Source organism: Theropithecus gelada, chromosome 15, assembly GCF_003255815.1.
Source record: "Theropithecus gelada isolate Dixy chromosome 15, Tgel_1.0, whole genome shotgun sequence".
Classification (NCBI taxonomy): domain Eukaryota; kingdom Metazoa; phylum Chordata; class Mammalia; order Primates; family Cercopithecidae; genus Theropithecus; species Theropithecus gelada.
In genome coordinates this window covers 41,118,343-41,138,179 of record NC_037683.1, presented here as the reverse complement: position 1 = coordinate 41,138,179, position 19,837 = coordinate 41,118,343, and the positions used below count along the sequence as shown (strand labels likewise).

At 36.6% G+C, this 19,837-nt stretch overlaps 1 protein-coding gene across 3 annotated transcripts in view; it reads left to right on the top strand.

Annotated features, from left to right (window-relative positions):
• The window catches only part of STX17 (syntaxin 17), a 75,983-nt gene that overhangs the window by 3,682 nt on the left and 52,464 nt on the right, over positions 1–19,837 (top strand). For 2 of the 3 annotated variants that reach the window (XM_025360224.1, XM_025360223.1), the window contains exons 2-3: positions 5,168–5,352; positions 18,979–19,044. In XM_025360224.1, the coding sequence (XP_025216009.1) occupies positions 5,230–5,352; positions 18,979–19,044 (189 nt within the window). In that variant the 5' untranslated portion in view covers positions 5,168–5,229. Of the gene's footprint in view, positions 1–3,984; positions 4,147–5,167; positions 5,353–18,978; positions 19,045–19,837 lie in introns of all 3 variants that reach the window. The other variant, XM_025360225.1, reaches the window with a different exon arrangement.

Here is a 19,837-nt window from a genome sequence, read left to right as displayed (position 1 = left end):
CATTTTTTTCACCAATGGCATATCTTTTTTTTTTTTTTTTTTTGAGACGGAGTCTCACTCTGTCGCCCAGGCTGGAGTGCAGTGGCCGGATCTAGGCTCACTGCAGGCTCCGCCTCCCGAGCTCATGCCATTCTCCTGCCTCAGCCTCCCGAGTAGCTGGGACTACAGGCACCGCCACCACGCCCGGCTAGTTTTTTTGTATTTTTAGTAGAGATGGGGTTTCACCATGTCAGCCAGGATGGTCTCGATCTCCTGACCTCGTGATCCGCCTGTCTCGGCCTCCCAAAGTGCTGGGTTTACAGGCTTGAGCCACCGCGCCCGGCCTCACCAATGGCATATCTAAGAATGATAATACTAAGTACATTGGTTGGAATATGGATAAATGGACATCGTGTTATGTTTCTGGTAGGAACATAGTAGGCATAACCTTTTGTGGGATATGGCAATATATATTTTAAAAAACCTTGAAAAATCTGTCTGCCTAGTAATTCTATTTCTAGATATTTATTTTTTATTTTTATGTAAATTTTTTCAATTAATACACAATAATTTTACATACTTATAGGATACATGTGATATTTTGATACATGCATACCATGTGTAATGATCAAATCAGGGTATTTGGGATATATATCACCTCAAACATTTATTATTTTTTTGTGTTAGAAGCACTTCAGATCTTCTCTTCTAGCTATTTTGAAATACGCAATAAATTATTAACTATAGGTACCCACTGTGTTATTAAACATAAAAAATTTATTCCTTCTATCTAACTGTATGTTTGTACCCATTTACCGACTTCTCTTCATCCCTCCTGCCCCTTCCCATCACTCTACTTTCTACCTCCAGGAGATCAACTTTTTTTCCCTGTTTTTATTTAAGAAATGGGGATCTCATTATGTTGCCCAGGCTGGCTTCTAATTCCTGGGCTCAAGTGATCTTCCTACCTCGGCTTCCTGAGTAGCTGGGAGTACAGGCTACATGTTCCATCCATGTTGCTATAAATGACAGGATTTCATTCTTTTTTTTTCTTTTTTTTTTTTTTTCTCCGAGACAGAGTCTCACTCTGTTGCCCAGGCTGGAGTATGGTGGTGAGATCTGGGCTCACTGCAACCTCCGCCTCCTGGGTTCAAGCGATTTTCCTGCCTCAGCCTCCCAAGTAGCTGGGAATACAGGTGCATGCCACCATGCCCAGCTAATTTTTTGTATTTTTAGTAGAGATGGGGTTTCACCATGTTAGCCGGGATGGTCTCGATCTCCTGACCTGGTGATCGGCCCGCCTCGGCCTCCCAAAGTGCTGGGATTATAGGCGTGAGCCTCCACGCCCAACCCATTTTTTTTTTTTTAATGGCTGAACGATATTTCGTTGTGTATATGTACCAAAATTTCTTTATCCATTCATCCATTGACAGACACTTAGGTTGATTCCGTATCTTGGCTATTGTGAATGCTGCTGCAATAAACATGGGACTGTAGGTATCTCTCTGATACACTGATTTTCTTTCCTTTTGATAAATACCCAGTAGTGGGATTGCTGGATCATATGGTAGTTTTATTTTTAATTTTTTTGAAAAGCCTCTGTACAGTTTTTTGTTTTTTGTTTTTTGTTTTTGAGACAGGATCTCACTGTGTTGCCTGTGCGGTAGTGTAATAGTAAGAACACCGTTTCCTGCAGGCTCACACTTTAGGGCTCAAGGGATCTTCCCACCTCAGTGTCACTGGGACTACAGGCACACACCACCACACCCAGCTAATTTTTAAATTTTTCAGAGAAGAAGGGTCTTGTTGTGGTGCCCAGGCTACCCTCAAACTCCTGGCCTCAAGTGATCCTCCTGCTTCAGCCTTCCAAAGTGCTGAAATTATAGCTATGAGCCACCATACCCAGCCCATACTGTTTTTCATAATGGCTGTACTAATTTACCAACAGTGTATAAGAGTCCTCTTTCTCGCCGGACATCATGGCTCACGCCTGTAATCCCAGCACTTTGGGAGGCTGAGGCGGGTGGATCACCTGAGGTCAGGAGATCGAGACCAACTTGACCAACATGGCAAAACCCCGTCTCCACTAAAAATACAAAAATTAGCTGGACGTGGTGGCATGTGCTTGTAATCCCAGCTACTCGGGAGGCTGAGGCAGAAGAACTGCTTGAACCCAGGAGGCGGAGGTTGCAGTAAGCCGAGATTGCGCCACTGCACTCCAGCCTGGGTGACAAGAGCGAAACTCTCTAAAAAAAGAAAGAAGAAAAGAAAAAAGAGGCTTCTTTTGCTACATCCTCACCAGCATTTGTTATTTTTTATCCTTTTGGTGATAGCCCTTGTAACTGGGGTGAGATGGTATTTCATTGTGGTTCTGATTTGCATTTCCCTGATGATTAATGATATTGAGCATTTAAAAAAATACCTTTTGGTCATTTGTGTGTCTTCTTTTGAGAAATGTCTATTCAGGTTCTTTGCCCACTTTTTTATGGAACTATTTGTTTTTTTGCTGTTGAGTTGTTTGAGTTCCTTATACATTTTAGATGTTAGTCCCTTATTGGATGACTGGTTTGCAAATACTTTCTCCCTTTATATAGGTTGTGTCTTTGTTGATTGTTTCAAAGAAATAATTATAGATGGCAGTATGGATTTATGTGTAAGCAGGGTAATTACACTGTAGTTTGTAATAGTGGAAAATTGGAAACAACCTAAATAGCCAACAATAGCCGATTTGTAAAATTGTGAAGCATCTATGTAATTATAGAAAATTATTTACATGGAAACATTTTTATTATACTTCATCATGCTATTCAAAATAAATGTTTTATTTTATTTTCTTTCATCCACCCATTTATTCTATCCGGTAACAGTGTATTCTATTCATTGCTATTCCATATTCTATTCTTGCTATTCCACTCCTTTGGGTTTATTTTCTTTATTGTTAAAATATTCCTTTTAGTACTTTTAATGAGGAGCTTGGCAATAAACTCTCTTAGTCCTTGTATGTCTGAAAATGATTATTTTGCTTTCATTCTAAATGATAATTTACCTGGGAATATACCAACTCTCTCAGCACTTTGAAGGTATTTCTGTCTTTTAATATCTTGCTCTTAAAAGCAAGATATTATTGCTTTATCTGTCTTTTATCTCTCATTTGTTTTTTTATGATTCTTGTTCTTTAATATTTTGCAATTTCCCTTCCATGTATTTAGGCAAATTTGGTTTCTTTTTAATTTATGCTCCTTGAGGCTGATGTGCTTTTTCAGTTTGAGGTCTTACATTTTAATTACCAGTATATTCTCTTTGAATAATTCCTTCTTACCATTTTCTTTGTTCTTTCTTTCTGGAACTCCTACTTGTTATTGAGCTTCTCATTTTATCCTTTATGTCTTTTTTATACTTTTCATCTTTTTATTCCTCGGTGTTCTGAGTGATTTCTTCCAATCAATAATTGTCTTTTATCTATATAATTTACTGTTTAACACATCTTTTGAGATTTTCATTTCTAGAAGTTTTACTTGGTTTATATTCAGGCTGGCCTCTTACTGTTTCATAATATCTATTTTTTAAAAGATTTTATTCCTTCCTTTATGTTTTTGGATATTTAAAAATATACTTTCTTTATTTTCTTTTTAAAATTATTTTATTATCTTTAGTCCATTAGCTATGAATTTTCCTGTTTTGTTGGGTCTGTGGATGGTCTCTTTTGGTAATGAATTTCTCCATATGTCCCCAGTTTCCATTCACTGTTGCACCTGTTTTACTCTCTTTGTTTTTGTACCTGGAGATTTTCCTTTTTTACTTTTGAACTTGTGTCAGACATAAAAACCAAGTTACTAATGGGTAGGTATTAGAGGCAGTCTGTATAACTAACACATCAAGATTTTCAACTGTGAAAGAAAGGGAATAAATATTTAATGTTTTGGGGATGATAGATCTCTGAGAATCTCTTGAAACAATGGGCTCTATTCTCCAAAATAAACTACATTCACTTTTTTTTTTTGGTAGAGATGGTACTTCGGCATATTACCCAGGGTGGCCTTGAACTCCTGGGCTCAAGTGGTCCTCCTGCCTTGGCCTCCCAAAGTACTGGTATTCCAGACATGAGCCACTGTACCTGGCCCCTTCATTCATAAATTTTCATAAAGATTCAGGGGCTCCACAAAGTTTGTATGTGAATTCCTGTCTCTATAGACCCTGGACTAAGACAGCACTACTCAGTAGTATTAACATTCTCAACTTAAAATTTTTTAAACATGGGTGAGGTTGTGGTTAATGAAATGGCATGAAAGCATGGTTTACAATGGTGGCTTTCAAGCTTGGTTAAGCTGTGAAGCCCGTTATTTATATAAGCTCTGATAAGCTCCAATTCATAAAATAGTTGTAAGTAAAGTTTCTACAACTGAAGTAGGGGGTAGGGTCCTGGAACCTGCTAACCTGTATACCCTACCCTTGTACTCTGGCCCTAAATGCATACCCTTGGACTTTCTGGAACACTAGTAGGAAACTACTGGTGGAGTGGAAAAAGTATTTCAATGTAATTTTAGAAAATCTGGGTTCTTATTCCAGCTCTGTCACTGGTTATTTGAGTCAGTTATAGGCAATACTAATCACTTTATTGAAAATGGAAGAGGCAATTTAAAGGATATCAATGAGAAGAGTTGCATATTATGTTATAATATATTTGAAGTTGTGTAATTACAAAGTTACATTATGATGACATTAGATGTGAAGTTTGATACAAGCATCAGTGTTAAGCCATTTGATACCTTTTTTAAAAGGGTTATTCAATGTCCAAGATAGATCAGAAAATGAAAACTTGGATAGTATACTCCTATTTTTTTTAAAAAGTATTTATAAACATACATACATACTTACATAGAAAAAGGCCTGGAGAGACCTATGCCAAAATGTAGAGTGCATTTTGTACTCTTTGTAAAAGGTGAGGAGATGACTGCTGACTTTGTTTTTTTCTTCATTTATTTATATTGTCTGAACATTCTAAAATATAATTTTTGTAAAGAGAAAAAGATTTAAAAATCAGTGGTTTCATAAAGAAAAAACAAGTCACTCAAGCTCAACATTAAGTTGATATGTATTTAGAATAAATTGTAAAACTAATTAATTGTTGGCTTTTAAAAATAGTGGAAACTAATTTGAAAACATTTTTAAAGAAATATTTTTCTTTTAGGTTTTTCTATATGATTGGAGAAGACAGCTGTTACCAGGGAGGTCATATATCATTTTTTTAGGATGTCTGAAGATGAAGAAAAAGTGAAATTACGCCGTCTTGAACCAGCTATCCAGAAATTCATTAAGATAGTAATCCCAACAGACCTGGAAAGGTTAAGAAAGCACCAGATAAATATTGAGAAGGTGAGCTGTTTCATTTACTACCACAAGAAATAATTACATAGTCTGATTTATATTGCTTGTTCATTTCAGCTAAATTTAGAGTATTAGATAAGAGGCTTTGCTGAAACACCTAGCTCCTATTGATTTAGCAACATTATGCATTTTTTTAGCTGGTTTTTCTTTTTTTTTTTTTTTTTTTTTTTTTTTTTTGAGACGGAGTCTCGCGCTGTGTCACCCAGGCTGGAGTGCAGTGGCGCGATCTCGGCTCACTGCAAGCTCTGCCTCCCAGGTTCACGCCATTCTCCTGCCTCAGCCTCCGAGTAGCTGGGACTACAGGTGCCCGCCACCACGCCCGGCTAGTTTTTTGTATTTTTTTAGTAGAGACGGGGTTTCACCATGTTAGCCAGGATGGTCTCGATCTCCTGACCTCGTGATCCGCCCGTCTCGGCCTCCCAAAGTGCTGGGATTACAGGCTTGAGCCACCGCGCCCGGCCTAGCTGGTTTTTCTGTTCTGCATATATACCTCTCATATATTCCTTTTTCTAGGAAGGGATATAGGAATAGAGTCTATACTTTTGTGTTTGTTTAAGAGACAAGGTCTCGCTCTGTTGCCCAGGCTGGAGTGCAGTGGCATGGATCATAGCCCACTGCAACCTCAAACTTCTGGACTCAAGCTATCTACACACCACCATGCGTGGCTAACTTACTTTTATTTTTCAAAGAAACAGGTTCTTGCTTTTTTGCCGAGGCTGGTCTTGAACTCCTGGCCTCAAGCTGTCCTCCTGTTTTGACCTCCCAAAGTGTTGGGATTACAGGTGTAAGCCATGGCGCCTGGCCAAGTCTATATGTTTTTAATTGTACATATTGAGGTTTTAGGCAGTTAGTAATTAAGATACAAATTGATTGACAATACACTCTAATGTAAAGGCAGAGAACTTTGGCTAATCTACCTGCCTTAATTTCATTCACCCCATGGCAAGTTTTTGAACTTTGAGTGTGTGTCTTTCGGTAACTCATATCCTCTTTAGGTGTACATACATTAAAGAAGTAAATCATTGTGAGGTATGAGGGAATTTCCTTACTTCACTGCTTCCCTTTGAGGAAAGCTCACAACTGAGAAATACTGCCTAAGTCAGTTGAGGAAATAGGTAGAGGGAAGATGAATTAGTCTCAGGGACTATGGTAGAGGTTGCATAGAACCTGCCCTGGTCGGTGAAGTGGTTGTGGCGTTTTTGGAAACATCAAGTTTACTCAGTACTGAGCATTAATTTGGCAGATTATGTTGTCTTATTTGCCATGGGACAGGTTAGTGATATTTTTTGCTTCAAGAAGACTTTTCCCAGAATAAGTCTTAAGCTGCAGAACCTTCATTCATTCATTCATTCATTTGAAGGTTGGGAGTAGAGGATATGGTCATGAAGCCTTTCAATATAAACATTATTCATTACTTAACTCAGTAGCATATAGAAGTCAGAAAAGTGTCCCTTTTTCTTCCATAGATACCATCTGTCTTTCTAGAATTCAAGTCCTTTTAAAAGCGGAGAAAATCAGTTCTGAGAATATTAAAATGAAATGTTTAATGCAAATATGTAAGTCTTTCTAGAATTCAGGATTAGTATTTTCTCATCCCTGCATTTCTTTCTTCTTTACTTATAAGCAATAAGTAATACAGTGACTTTTAAGGATGGAGAGGAATTGTTTAGTAAATGGGTTCTTTTTAACATGAATGGAAGCAAATTAAGGCCATTTCTTTCCTTTATTATCCTACTTTTCCTTTGAGGTTTGGCATGTCTGTCTTAGATTTTCTTTTTCTTATGTTTATTCTATACAAAAGTGCCTGCTGTCAGTACCCTCAGATCCTTGCTATATGTACCACCCAATCAGTCATCAATGGAAAAGCCAGGTGGGTGGGGATAGAATGGTTATATTACTGATTTCATTAGTTGTGCCAGATGTCACAAGAAGATTATTCTAGAGTTACATCCATCCATCTCTGCCGGACATTTTTTTCTTTAGCATTTTATGAAATTTTTACTTACTGTGGAATTTTTAGACAGTATCAGAATAATTATAATTATAATGTAGGTGATATCATCTTAAGCCAAACAGTTAATTTTATACTGATCTATGTTTTATTCCATATCCTGGATCATTCCACTATATCTAGGATGTCTAGCTTAATTATGAAAGCAACTTTTTTTTATCTATATAGGATTGAATAACTTATTTTAATAGATATGTTATAGAAATGTAAAAACATTTAAAAGCTGCAGGGCTCAGTCTGGACAAAAGAGTTAAGAATTAAGTTTGGACTCCAGGTGTCTGACAGTGCCTCACTTTCAAAAAGGCATATTATTCTTGGAGGAAAGGTGTAGAAAGATAAAATATTCATTATGCTGGACATCAGTCATCCAATATGAATTTAAAAGAAGAAAGTCAGACTGAAGGGAAATTGAAGGTAAGCCTTAGTGGGGTGATTCTGCAACATCTGAAAACAATGAGCGTAGTGTGCTGTGGACACCTGGAGCTGTATTCCATAGGTCCTTCATTTTATTATACATGATAAACTTGATTAGAATGTAATCCTGAAATTTGAAGTGTTATCATTCAGCTTTCTTGGCTAATGTAAGATAGACTTAAGCATTGTTAATAGGAATGACAAGATAGTAAGCCTGTAACATAATTTTCTTTGTTTCATATTGTAAGGATTTGGGGAAAAACTTACTGTATAGCACATACTGTATTAATTATATGGATAAGGTACAAGAGGCAGAAAACTAAAAAATCATATGTTAAATAAGATAGAAGTTTTTTTGTTTTGTTTTGCTTTTGTTTTTCGTCTCATAGTAACAGAGGTAGTCCAGGGGTACAGTGGCTGCTCAGCAATCTTCAAAGATCCAGGCCCTTTTTATCTTACTCTCCCATCCTCAACTTGGTTCTACCTTGTGTGTAAAATGGCTACTCCAGCACCAGCCATCACATCCACATTCCAGCTTGGATGGAATAACCACAATCATACCTTTTCTATGTTCTTTTTTCTCTCAGTGCATTTGTTGTCTCTCTCTCTCTCTCTTTTTTAAATAGAGACAGAGTCTCACTCTGTTGCCCAGGCTGGAGTGCAGTGGTGCAATTATAGCTCACTATAATGTTAAACTCCTGAGTTAAAGCAATCCTCCTGTCTCAGCTTCCTGAATAGCTAAGACTTCCGGTGTGCTCTACCATGTTCAGCTAATTTTTAAATATTTTTGTAGAGACGAGGTCTCACTACATGGGCCCAGGCCCATCTCATCTCAAAGCCCTGGCCTCAAGTGATCCTCCTTCATTGGCCTCTCAAAGTGCTAGGATTACAGATGTGAACAACCATGCCTGACCTCTCCTTTTCTTTTAAAGAGAATTCTCTTTTCATTTTGTGGATGCAGTATAATAACATCTTTCTACAGTTTTTTTTTAAGTTTTCTTCTGCTTCTTTGTCCTGTTTTTCCCAAGTCCCTTTTTTCTTTCTTTCTTCTCTCTCTCTCTCTTTCTTCTGTTTCAGCATATAGTATTACAGGCTTTTCTTGGCTGACTGTTGATATTTTAAAGTGCTGATTGGAAGGTATGTGTGTAAATGTGTTTGTGTGTATGCATGTGGATAGCAGGTTAGAGTGGGGGCTTTGCTGTCTGGAGGGGTGAATAGCTGAGAATCTATTTTAATTGGAGAACCACTAGATATCAGTAACTCTAGGTCTTGTTAGCTGTTCAGTTTTAAGAAAGAGCAATCCTCCATCTCCTACCTGTTGGGGTATGTTTATTTTTTCAAAGGTGATAGTTGTGGCAGGGGTTGGAGTGGGGAGGTTGGAGGGGTGGATATAGTATGAATTTTGTGACCAGCCTTTTAAGCCAGGGGAAGGAAAGTAGGGGAGGAGGTGAGCAGGCTCACCACCATTCAGATATTTATTGTCCAGGCTTAATCTTCCTGGTTGTGGTGTGGTAACTGATCCCTGCTCTTAGCTGTGCTTGGTGTCCAGGATCCTTAGCGTCTCTAGCCTCTCCAGAGGCTGTCTCCTATAGTATTGTCTTGTGCAGTGGTGGAACAGGGCAGTTGCTTGGGCAAGTATAGAGGGGATCTGGTGGACTACCTGTTCATTACATAAACTTTCAACCAAACCTTTTGCATTTTGCCCCACCATACACTTCCATCTGTTTACCTGGTAGCTGGTACCTTCAGTTGCTTAGTCATTGTTTAGAGACGGGGTCTCACCGTGCTGCCCAGGCCCATCTCATCTCAAAGCGCTGGCCTCCAGTGATCCTCCTGCATTGGCCTCTCAAAGTGCTAGGATTACAGACATGAACAACCATGCCTGGCTGTGGCTTGCTTCTCATTGCCACTCTCCCCCACCATGCACCCCTTCTACAGGCTTACATTTTAGCTTTCTTTGGCTTGCTGAGTCAGTTACAACATATCCATACTCTTTCCAGCTTCCAAAATGTTACAAAATGTTAAATTTTTTTGTTAGTTGATGTCTTCTATTCTATTCTCATTATTCTTGTGAATTTATACTTTCTAAAGTTCTTTGTTGTCATTTAGTGGGATTTTGGAAAAGAGTAGAGTTGAATATTTGTGTTCAATCTGCCAGGTTTAATGAGAAGGGAGATTATTTATTATAGGAAATAAATGTTAGCTTTTCATAGATATTTATTGATGTTTGCTGTTTCTTAGATTGTTAGCATTGAAGAATATGTAAAAGATGGATTTTTCAATCCTCAAGAAGTTTGCAGTCCAGTTAAGGAAATAAGATAGGAAATAGTCAAAGAATGATAAGAGGCAGCATATAATTACTATGAAAATGGATGGCATGAGCTATTCAAGCAACATGAAATCTGAACTATGTAGTATAAAATCAGACATAATCAGTCTTATTTATTGTTAATCTGTGATTACAATGAAAGTATTTTTCACTCCTCTTTTTAGTGTGTGACTATCTGCTTTGATCTTTTAATCACCTTTCTCAACCTCGTTCCTTTTTTCTGACAGAACCCCATTCAGTTTCCTTCCTTTGTGTTTCAAGATAGGCAAGCCTCAGCACAGGTGGTGAATGATGATGGTCTGATGAATGCGGTAATTCCAATCTTGTCAATGTTTGGTTACCAGTGAACAATAGACATATCCTGTAGTTCTGGCCAGTTATACCTGAGGAAAAACCTATTTGGGATATGGAAACTGGAAAGATTTTCCTGCTGTTATGAAGATATACAGATATGCATGGAAGGAAAGAGTCCCCATCTTCTTGGTCTTGTGTGTCTTCCTGTTGTATCTAGAACTGTAGCCAATCCTCTTGCAGCCATTAGGGGACAAATCTGAGGACAAAAGCTCCTTATTGATAGTAGTAAAGCAGCAACATAGAACTTGGACACTTGATGACCTTGTGAGCTTCTGAATTAAACTAACGTAGAGTCATCCTACTTCTAGATTGCTTTGTATGTGAGATAATAAATACTTATTATTAAAGCCATTTTTAATTTTGGGTTTTCTGTTGTTTGCAACCCAAAACATAGTACTTGGCTAAATTATGGCACTGCTTTAATCTACCCTCTAGTGCCACCATGCAAAGAGACAATACCAAAATGATATTTTGTGAAAGTAGTGCTGTTTAGCAATGCTTGTCAGGGATCTCAACTTAACTAAATTTGTAAGGAGTTACTTGTAATTTTTTTCACACATATCATTAAATCATTTTAAGTTTTTTTCTCCTTCTCAAACATTTGGATTGATAACTTTTAATAGTGTTTCCTAATTTAGTTATAAAATCGTGTAGTAAACAATAGGAATCTGAATTATTCCTTATTTTTCTTATAATTTGTTGCAATAAGAAATAAAGTCATCTAGTTCATCCTCCACTTGATATAGTAATCTTTTCTAGTTTTCTAGACAAGTGAGAAAATAATAACAGTGGAGGGAGTAGTTGTTGTTTTCATTTGCTGAGTGCTGTGTTAGGTGTTTCTATATATCATAGCATTTAATCCTTATAGCATCATTGTAGATTAGTTATTGTTATTGCCTTCGCTTTTTAGGTGGAGAAAGATTTAGAGTAAATTACTTGCTTGAGATGTCAGTAAATGTGTTAAACTTCTAATGTGCTTGAAATGTAGTGTGCTTCTGAAAAAAAGTGTGTTGAATGAATGAATATACATATACATGTATAGAGCCTAAGATTACATCATTTTAGAAGCCACTCTATACTGCCAGCTTTTTAAATTGACTTTGTAATCAACTAAATGAATTCCATAAGACTTTTTTTTAATGTGAATTATATCTATTGAATCAGATCACACCTATTTCTTATACTGGTGCAATTGCTCTTTTTAATTTAAATGCTGGACTTTACAGTTATCATTGTTATATTTGTTATTATGTGGAATTGTGATCTTTCATCTATGTTAATCCTTCTAATTTATGTTATGTGCAAATTTGATAATTATGCATTCTTTGTTTTGAAGTCATTGATGAAAATGTTGGACAGGAAAGGGCCAGAGCATACTGGTATACTGTCACCATTTCTACACGCTCTCCCAAACCATCTCACTAATTATCTAGTGTAGAATTTTCCCCAAGATTCACATTAAGATTTACAGCCTGCAGTGTTTTAAATATACTTTCTTTTGTGAAAATTGGGTCAATATTTGCAAGTCTCTAGGAACCTTACCAATTCTTCGCAGTTCTTCATAGATAAGCAGAAATATTTCTGTGATCACATTTGCAAGGTCTTTTGGTTCTCTGGAGTGTAATTTCCCTGGGCCTGTTGACTTGAAATCATTTAAAGTATCTAGATTTGTTCTTAATCTTCCTTTGATTTTTTTTCGTCTTAATCATTTTATTTTAGATTTTTGTATTTTGAAGATCATTTTCCTCAATAAAGAAAGAAGGTGGAAAAACTATAGAGTTGAATAGTTTTGCTTTCTCTTTTACATCCATTGACAATATCCACCCTATCATTTGTCACCTTTCAGACTCTATTGCATAGCTCAGTTACATCCTACTCAACACTCCTGATGATACCATCCCCAGTCAGATATAAACACACCACCCTTACACAGTACTGGGCCACAGACCTTAAGGTTCATATATTTAACATTCACATGTTTTTTGTTTTTGTTTTGGCTTTCAGATTATTTATCTCCTGGTCATCAAAGATTTCCTTTTTCTGTTTACCCAAAGGGAACAGGAGTCATTCTGTGTATTTGAAAATGTGACCATATTTGGTGAGGGTGGAGGGGTACAAAATATTGTGCAAATGAGGGATATTTACTGCCTTCTTGACTGTAGACTGAAGGAGGCAAGGACTTTGACATTTTCCCCAACGCCTATCTGTATTTCCAGTGCCTGTCACATAGTACATGCTCAATAGATATTGATTGAACTAATTAAAATTGTCCTTATCTACTGTCAAACTATAACAACCTAGAAGCGGATATTCTTGCTGAACGAGAACATCAAGAAGACAGGAAGGGAGCTGAAGATATCTCTGTCAAGTCATCCTCTGTGTCTGTCATGTGTCCCACATGTGTGGTCCTAAATGCCACTGTCTCACAGTTGGCCTCTTACCAGGACCTAAGCCCTGTGGAGACAGCAACTTGCAGAGCCCCATTTAAGGGGTGGGCAAGATGGAATCACTCTGCTTAAGGAAGGTCTTCCCTATTCATGCTTTTGAAGCAGGAAAAAATGGGACTATCATTCACTAGTCTAATCTTACTGCTAAAATTAGACTGAGTGCTCCATCTCCAAATCTATAGGGCCATGGTGTGGTGTCTGTCACACAGGCCAAAAGTTGTTCTTCCCAAGGTCTGGGCAGTGGAAGCAGTATAAACACTGATCAATGAACTCATCTGAATTTTAAAAGGATGAAGAAAATTGTTCCTCTCCACTGGAGGAACTTTACAAATGACCTTGACAAAGAAACCTCTCAAAACCTATAGAACCAATTTTTTTTTTTACAACCCTTTTTTATTCCCTTTTCTATGTCCTCCTTTTCCTCCTCCTCCTTCTTCTATTTATTTTCTCACTTTCCTTTGCTCTCTCTCTTTTTTTCTTCCAACTTTTATTTTAGGTTTAGGGAGTATATGTGCAGGATTATCACATGGGTAAATTGTGTGTTGCTGGGGTTTGATGTACAAATGATTTCACCAGGTAGTGAGCATGGTACTTGAACATTCACATTTTAATAATTCATGGGAAAGCTGCAAATGTCTATGATATTAGACAGTTGTAATAGTAAAACGATAATCTTCCTCATAAGATTATTGTAAGGATTAAGATATTATATGAAAAAAGCTTGCATGCAAGGTTGATACTTGGAAGTGGAGAATATAACAAGTAAGTTAGGCTACCCAGGCATTCAGCATAGGCACTGTGAATGGAAAAATCAACACGCAACATGTTTTCTCTTATACTCTCACTCAACAACAATAGTCACCAACACAGAAGACTTCTGTTACCAAATGTGTGTGAGTTGCTCCCCATATTTCAAGCAAGCAATCAGTTCAGCAGACCCTAGCTTAGGTATCTTCCAGTTGAATTCAATTCTGATGCTATATACCTAGAGATAGCCTCGGAAACCACAGTTTGAGAGCCAAGTGCCACAAGACCACGCCCTTCCCTCCCACCAGTCACATGTCCAGGCCCTTGGAACTTCTGACCAACCAGCTTCAAGTTGGAGTTCCCACAGCTCCCTTTTTGAGCTCGTTTAATTTGCTGGAATGGCTCACAGAACTCAGGGAGACAATTTACCAGTTCTTTATAAAGGATATTACAAGGGATACAGCTGAAGAGATGCATAAGGTGAGCTATGAGGAAATGGGTGCAGAGCTTCCATGCCCTCCTTGGAGACACCACCCTTCAGGAACCTCCATGTGATCAGCTCTCTGGAAGCTCTCCAAATTCTGTCCTCTTGGGCCTCTTATGGAGACTTCATTGGATAGGCATGATGGAAGCATGGACAACCATGTCAAAATGTGATTGGACAAAACAGGTATGGTCTAATAGTAACAGACTGAGTGGAGAAACCCCAACAAGGCCTGTCTGTTCAGATTCTTATTGGCCTCTCCATGTATCATGTCTTCCTCCAGGGTATGGGGCAGGACCCCTTCTGACCCACAATGGGTTTGGAGTCCTGCCATTGGCAGGTTCGGAGGGCAGGAGGGCAGAGAGAGGTTCTGTTTCCTGAGGTCTGCTTTGGACACTGAAAGTGCCCCAGCATTGTAACAAAAGACTAACAAGGGCCATGGGAGTTATGGTCAAGGAACTGTGGACAAAGACCAATGTATATATATTATATATATGTAATATTTATATAATCATAATATCACAGACACCATCAGTTAATAGTTTCTAATGCATTAGATTCAGAACGTTTCTGAGATATATCCTTTGTGTTATTGGTTTTGTATTTTTGATATTTGGTAAGCAGAGTGAGGTGAGTTACTCTTAACTACCCTATGGGGTAGATATTATTTATCTTCAAGATACAAGTAATTCTCAGTTTATGGCCTGCAATCATTGGGCCACCTGTTAATGTTAGGTAGCTTTCTGTAGATTCTTTGGTATTTTCTATGTAGACAATCAAGTAATCTGTGAAGACAATTTTATTTTTTTCTAGTCTTTGCCCCGCCTACCCTCTCTCCCTTCTTTCCTTCCTTTTTTAATCTTATTGCCCTGGCTAGGGCCTCCAGTATGAAGGTGAGTAAGAGTGGTGAGATCAGACATCCTTACCTTCTTCCCAATATTAGAGAATGGTCTTTCACCACTTAAGTATGATGTTAAATGTAGGGGTTTTGTAGATTCCTGCTATCAGGTTGAGACAGTTAATTTCTATTTTTTAGTTTGCTGAGAGTTTTTATAATGAATAAATGTTCAATTTTGTCAAATTATTGTCTTTAAATCTACCATCTTGCTATTTTTGTCTATTTGTCCATCTGTTTTCCCTCTTTCTTTTGGTTTAATTAAATATTTTTTATGATTCCATCTTTTTTGCTGGCTTATTATACCTCTTGGTTTTTTATTTTTTATTTTTTTAGTAGTTGCTTTATGGTTCAGAGTATATATCTTTAACATCACAGTCTCTCTTCAAGTAATGTTATATAATTCACTTCACATATAAGAACCTTTTAACAGTATACTTCCAGGTCCTCTCTTAGGGTCTTTTTACTATGGTTGCTATACATTTTACTTCTGCATATGTTATCAACCCCATTTGTTTTCATTATTTTTGCTTTAAATTGTGTTATTTTTGAAAGAGATTGTAAAAATAAGAAAAAATATTTATATTTACATATATATCTGTATGTGCCATTTTCAATGCTCTTCATTCGTTTGTGTAGAACCTGGTTTCTGTCAGGTATCCCTTTTCTATCAACTTGAAGTACTTTTTTAAACATTTCTTCTAGCACACCTTTCTGCTGGTGATGGATTCTATCAGCTTTTTTATGTTTAAAAATATCTTTGTTTTGCCTTATTTAAAAAAAAACTTTCTCTGGGGATAGAATTTTAGGTTGCATTTTCTGTCGTTTTCAAATACTTCCAACATGATGTCCACTGTCTTCTGGCTTGGATTGTTTCTCACAAGAAGTCTTCTGTCATTCTTATCTTTGTTTCTTGGTACTTCATGTGTCTTTTTTCTTCCTGTTTTTAAGATTTTTTTCTTTATTTATTTTAAGTAATTTTACTGTAATATACATTAGTATAGCTTTCTTCATTTTTCTTGTCCTTTGAACTTCTTGGATCTGTGGTTTTATCATTTTTCTCAAATTTAGAAAATCTTTGGCCATTAAGTTTTTCAAATTATTTTTCTCTCATGGAGTCCAGTTACATGTATTTTATATTGTTTTCATTTGGCCCATGACTTGTTGATCTTGGTTAATTTATTTTCAACTTATTTTTCTCTGTGTGTTTCATTTTGGATAGTTTCTACTGCTATTTCCATAGGTTTACTAATCTTTTCTTCTGCATTGTCTTATCTGCTATTAATCCCATGTAGTGCATATTTTAATTTCAGATACTGTTTTTTAATTCCATTAATTTAATATTTTAAAATATCTTATGTCTTTTCTTCTAATGTGCTTATATTTTCTTCTACCTTCTTGAATACATGGAACACATAATAATAACTGTTCTTAATATCCTCATTTATTAATTCCATTATTCCTATCATATCTGGGTCTATTTCTGTTGATTGGTTTATCTCATTGCAAATCATATTATTCTGCTTTTTTGCATGCATGGCAATTATCTTTTGGATACCAGACATTGTGAAATTTACTTTATTGGGTACTGAATATTTTTAAATTTCTTTAAACATTTTTTAGCTTTATTCTGAAACACAGTTTAGTTGGGAACAGTTTGATCCTTTTGAGTCTTTCTTTTTTCTGATGGAGTCTCACTCTGTTGCCCAGGCTAGAGTGCAGTTAAACAATCTCGGCTCACTGCAAGCTTCGCCTCCTGGGTTCACGCCATTCTCCTGCCTCAGCCTCCCGAGTAGCTGGGACTACAGGCGCCCACCATCACGCCCAGCTAATTTTTTGTATTTTTAGTAGAGACAGGGTTTCACCGTGTTAGCCAGGATGGTCTCGATCTCCTGACCTCGTGATCCGCCCGCCTCGGCCTCCCAAAGTGCTGGGATTACAGGCGTGAGCCACCGTGTCTGGCCTTGAGTCTTTCTTTTAACCTTTCTTGCTTAGGACCAGAACAGCCTTTGGTTCAGGGCTAATTTTTTCCTACAAAGAGCAATACTTTGGAATAGTCTACCTGATACCCAGTGTATTCCAAGGTTTTTCCACTCTGACTTATGGTCACATGAACCATTTCTAGCCTTGTGTGATCTCCGGGAATTATTCTACCTGTTCTTTTTCTGACCACGGGTACTTCTCTCACATGCATGTGTGGAGGAGTCCTTTGCTGAAGACTCAAAAGGAAAACCCTGCAGATCTCTAGCATTCTCTCTCAGCATATTCCTCTCCTCTCAGTGCAACTAGCCCTTCACCATGCAGCCCTCTCCTCTCTGGTATTCTCTGATCCATGAATTCTGATAGCCTTGACATCTACAAATTCTCAACTCTGTTTCCTTAGTGTTAATTTTTCTTGAAACATCACAACAGATTAGTAGTGGGCAATAAATTTAAAAGTGGTTTATTTTCAAACATGAACCTCTGGCTTCCTTTCTCAAACTTTTATTACTGTTATAACACTGCCTAAAAGAGCTTTCACACTGGATCTGATGGCATCCATTAAATTTTTCCTATAAATGAAAGTGGTTTGGTAGTGATTTTAAATTTATGTTTGGTAAATACATGTTCAATATGGTCTGATTTTTTTTTTTTTTTTTTTTTTTTTTGAGAATGAGTCTCACTCTGTTGCGCAGGCTGGAGTGCAGTAGCACGATCTCAGCTCACTGCAACCTCCACCTCCCGGGTTCAAGTGATCTCCTGCCTCTGCCTCACAAGTAGTTGGGATTACAGGCACCTGCCACCACGCCCAGCTAATTTTTTTGTACTTTTAGTAGAGACAGAGTTTCACTATGTTGGCCAGGCTGGTCTCAAACTTCTGACCTCAGATGATGCGCCCACCTCAGCCTCCCAAAGTGCTGGGATTACAGGCGTGAGCCACTGTGCCTGGCCAGTCTAATTGTTTTAAGCTTAATAGTTATTGTTTAGTTCTTAGATGATGTAAAAATTTTAGGAGTATCAAAAGAAGTTTTTGCTGCATCATTCTTTACCAAATTTTAAGAATTGTGCAGAACAAGGAATATAAAAACGCCCTAGAAATTTTTTTAGTGCTCTACTCTTATAATCTATGTTTTCTATGCATATATGAGGGCATTTTTATATTTCTGTCCTTTCAAATTATTTCTAGGTTGATTTTTTGGGGATGTATAAAGTACCAAAAATGTGTTTAATGTAGCTGGTCACATCTGCTAACATTTTAATTATTTGATTTTTAAATTTTGAATAAAAATAATATATGATATTTGGTGTTGATATTTATATTCTATATAAATATTCGGCTATAATGTTATCACATATTCCTATGGTTCCTATCAAATGAAAAAATTCCCATGATTCTGTTCCCAATTCTTTTTGGATGATACTCTGAAAGGTAACAATTGCCTTGGTAAAAATGAAAACATATATATTAAAAGTTCAGTCTCATTTTTTATTTACTCTCTAGTCTGTGGTTTCAGTGTTACTTTTTTAAAATTCAGATTTTTAGTTTTCAATACTTTACACTATCATTGACAAACATGTACAATTTTTCATATACAATAAGAATATCTTATGAACACTGTTCTTTTTATTTTTAATATTATTTTACATTCTCATTCTTTATATTTTCCATTTCAGGAGTGTTTGCAACATAGACAAAATACATACTCTTTTTCAGTAAAATAAAATAACCTGATTAGTGGGGGTTTTTTGTTTATTTTATGATTTCCATAATTTTGTATGCAGTATTCTTAATAATTTCCTACTTGTATGTGTTTGGAAAATTAATTACTACTACTAAATCACTATCTTCTCTAGCTCGTATGAAGTTTGGGTAGGTGAGTGGGAATTTTTGTGGTAACGGGATAATCCTTTAGTGATGAAAAATGTAATACCTCCCCCCTCTCTTTTGTATAGTATCAAAGGTGTAGAATCTGGGACAAGTTGCATGAAGAGCATATCAATGCAGGACGTACAGTTCAGGTAAGGCTATTATATTTTTTCTGCTAAATCAGTATGAAAAAGACAGTCTTAAGACAATTTTGCTAAAATATTACCTTTGCAGCTGAACCCTTTTATATACATTTGTTACTATTTCCTTAAGGATACATTTTTAGCAGAAATTGCTGAATCACATGCCATACATATTTTTAAAGTTTTGTTTTATTACCAAATTTTCCTCCAGAAATGATACACAGACTTACACTCTCACAAGCAATGCATTTTGTAAAATCCTTTAACATTGGTATTACTCATTTCTTAAATTTTTGCTAATTGATAGATTAAAATTGTGCCACTTTGTTATTTTAATCTGGATTTGTAAATGCTTTGAAGGGTGAACTTCTTTTCACGCTGCCTGGACAGTAATTTTTTTCTTGTTAATTGCCTGTTAATATATTTGTATATATTATATTATGTTGATGTCTTTTGTGAGAGCTCCTTATAATTTGAAAGATATTGATCTTCTGTCTATAATTAGTATTGCAAATATTCTCTGCGAGTTATTTACTTTTTAAAAAATAATATGTGTACATGGTTTTAAAAGCCAAATACAGATAGATGGCTTATAATATCCTATATTCTCCACCTACAAGTCCTCCTACTTGGAAGAAACCATTGTTAATCCTTTTGGCCTTTCTTCCTGAAATTTATCTCTTTATTACTAAATAACATGTGTAGACTGATATTTGTTGATTAATCAGGTTTAGATTTTTTTTTCTTATGGTAGGTGAAGCTCTAGCTTCCCACCTTGCTCTCCTACTTCCCTTCCCCTATA